The sequence below is a fragment of the Micropterus salmoides genome, unplaced genomic scaffold (genome assembly GCF_014851395.1).
Source record: "Micropterus salmoides isolate LMB-PRFRI ecotype aquatic unplaced genomic scaffold, ASM1485139v1 Ms_hic_scaffold_2949, whole genome shotgun sequence".
NCBI classification, from domain to species: Eukaryota; Metazoa; Chordata; class Actinopteri; order Centrarchiformes; family Centrarchidae; genus Micropterus; species Micropterus salmoides.
In genome coordinates, this window is record NW_024042205.1 from 22257 (window position 1) to 25000 (window position 2744).

General features: G+C 39.8%; 1 protein-coding gene across 1 annotated transcript; it reads right to left on the reverse strand.

Moving 5' to 3' along the window:
- Nucleotides 1-439: 439 nt before the first annotated feature.
- On the reverse strand, nt 440-1763 carry LOC119882160 (TELO2-interacting protein 1 homolog). Its single transcript, XM_038692170.1, has 3 exons — nt 1746-1763; nt 1500-1640; nt 440-1152 (listed from the first exon to the last, which is right to left on the reverse strand). Exons 1-3 carry the CDS (start codon nt 1761-1763, stop codon nt 784-786), a joined length of 528 nt encoding a protein of 175 aa, XP_038548098.1. The 3' UTR covers nt 440-783.
- Between the last annotated feature and the right edge of the window lie 981 nt (nt 1764-2744).

The window sequence follows — 2744 nt, forward strand, 5'->3', positions numbered from 1 at the left end:
CAAACAAAGACAGATAAAACAAAGAAGGAGGATACACTAACAGAGGATTGAGATACACTGAGTGCTGCTATGGTCCCATGCCGGGTTTTTACGGTTGTACAAGATTGCCATCTGGTGGTAAAAAATCAGTGTTAATGAAGGCAATCTGAACGATATCTGTTGTTTTAATGCTATTGCAAATGTGCATTTGTGTGTTTGTGCCAGCATCTTTGACAGAGTCTTGGAAAAGAGTTTGTCAAATAGAATAGAAAAAGAACAATGCACAGATAAAACAGAAATGTTTAAACAAGTATTTGGGGCTTTGGGGGGGGGTGTTAAGATGGAACTATTTCTTGGAAAACAACAGCCAGGTACAGTGCAGACTGTGCACTGTTACAAAATCTTGTAATGACACCCCCCCCCCCCAAAAAAAGAGTTGTGCTTATTGTATTCCCCTGATATAGTCTTTGTGCTAAGCTAAATATCCTGTTTCCAGCACCACTTTCTTAAAATGTTGCACTATTCCTTTAATACATAAATATAAAATTTATTTCTACAAGTTGTTCCAGCCCAAGCCTCATCTAAAACTTCTTCTGTGGTGATATTCTAAAATAATGCTGCCATTAGGAGGGGAGTTTACATGATCCTTAATGCATATAAATGACTGGCTTTCTGGTTGGAGCGCAATTTTACTCTGGTTATTCATCAGAGCTCTCATTATACAACATACTTATGTAAATATTACATTGGTACAAAGGTATTCTATCCTCAATATGTTCTTGGTAAAATTACCATAATGTTGCATCAACCTTCATTAGAAAACCTGTCAGGGCTAAGATTAACCATGATACATTTTTTACAAGTGTTCTTTATCCACTCTTTAACCTGGTATGTATATTCCTTCAGCACTGTGCATTGTGTCTTGGGAAACCTGTGTTTTTGTGTGTCATGTGTTCCTATCCTCTTACCCAGATCCAGCCTCTGGGACAGTGAGCCCAGCCCCTGAAGTACAGCCAGCTGCAGTTTGTAGACCAGGGTGTGTGTGTAGACAGGTCCGGCCTTGGCGCTGGTCGGAGCTTGCCGTGCCAGTGAGGAGCTCAGCTTGGGCAGAACCTCTTTAGAAACCCTCCTCCTCAGAAAGTCACCACATGTTTCACCCAGTGTACACAGCATCTGGCAAAGAGACTCAGCATGTAATGTATGTACTGTATGCAGCAAGAAGTCAAAATGTAATAGAATGTCCCTGTAGTGTGTCCTTCATTAAAAAATCTGAGATGAACCATATTATTTACAAAACCTGGACATACCCAGAGCCTGCCATATTGCTGATAGAGATAGAATAGTTTGCCGGCAATATTACTGAGCAAATAAATTACCATTTACATACCAGTTGTGTCTATTTTTGTCGATTCTTCAGTGAAAAATGAAAAGTAACATAAATAAAAATAGTTCAACTAATGACAGGTTTTCACAAGTAGACAAAATTACACTGCAGTGACATGTAGAATCAATTGACATACCCTGAAGGCTCTGAGGACTGCTAAAGGGTCATCAGCTGTGAGTCTCTGTAGGAGGGCAGGCCAGCAGCGATGGGCCATAGGCAGCATCTCATTTTCCTTCTCACTGAGTACACGCACACATAGCTCCAGCACATCCAATACCTTAAGATAAAAACATGCAGTACACCCATTAATATATATATATATTTTTTTGTGAGTGTAAGAACACCACGTACATGTGTAAAGGTAGCTTTTGAGTGATGTTACACAAGCTTTGAAGGCCATATTGGAGATCCAAAGATCCTGGGTAACAATGTTAGGAAATACTTGCTTTTTTAGAAACCTGTTTCAGAATTGTGAAGAGGGGGGTACTTTCCATTTAGTTTCTTACTATGGAGTGATTTATTACTGATACATCTAAGTTAGCCTAAGTTAGTCATCTAAGTTTGGTGTGGGAGACCCGGGTTAAATTCCCACTGAGATAAATCCACCAGTGTGTCCCCGTGCAAGACACTTAATCCATAGCTGCTCCAGTGGCATACCACCTCTGGCATTTCTAGCAATTGTAAGTCACTTTGGATAAAAGAATCAGCTAAATGACTAATTATTATTGTAATTAATTATCTGTTTATTCGCCTCGCTGGTGAAGTGGGGCTAGAGATGACTATTTGGATGGATTGTTATGAAGTTTGGTTCAGATATTAATGGCGCCGACACAATGAACTCAACGTCTTTGGTGAATCCACGGCTTTTTCGACTAGCACCCACGTTATACTAGTATTAACTCTTAATGAGGTTACTGTGGTTTCTGGCAACAATTTTCTTATTTGACGACATTTGCATACTAAGAATAGAGCTATGTTTCCTCTTGTTGTCAGCAGGTCATTGATTGTTATCATGGTAACAGAGCCTACAGCTCAGAGTTAGCATGGGGTGGCTAACTAAAATTAGTATTTTTTGTAAAACTCATCTTAGACTAGTTTGACTGCAAAGCTATCACTGGCCTAAAACTATAGACCTGGCTTGTCTTTGTACTCTACTTGGCACTCTTTGGAACATGCTTCTTGCCAAGTCTGCAATTTTGGAGAAGGATGACATGGAGCTGTGCTAGCTAACTAGTGTGTGTTGTGGGTGAATATATGCAGTCAATTCTCTATTGGATAGTCATGATGGTATCCTGTGTGGCTGGGATATTTGTCACACCAATACAAAGCCACAGTGTAGAGACAAAACTAAATTCTTTCTCATCAACAATCCCTACTAGGT

Coding starts and splice junctions, on each gene's coding strand:
- LOC119882160 (XM_038692170.1), bottom strand. Junction 1,153..1,499: donor CAGTCCTCAGAGCCTTCAGG/GTATGTCAATTG, acceptor TCTCTTTGCCAG/ATGCTGTGTACACTGGGTGA.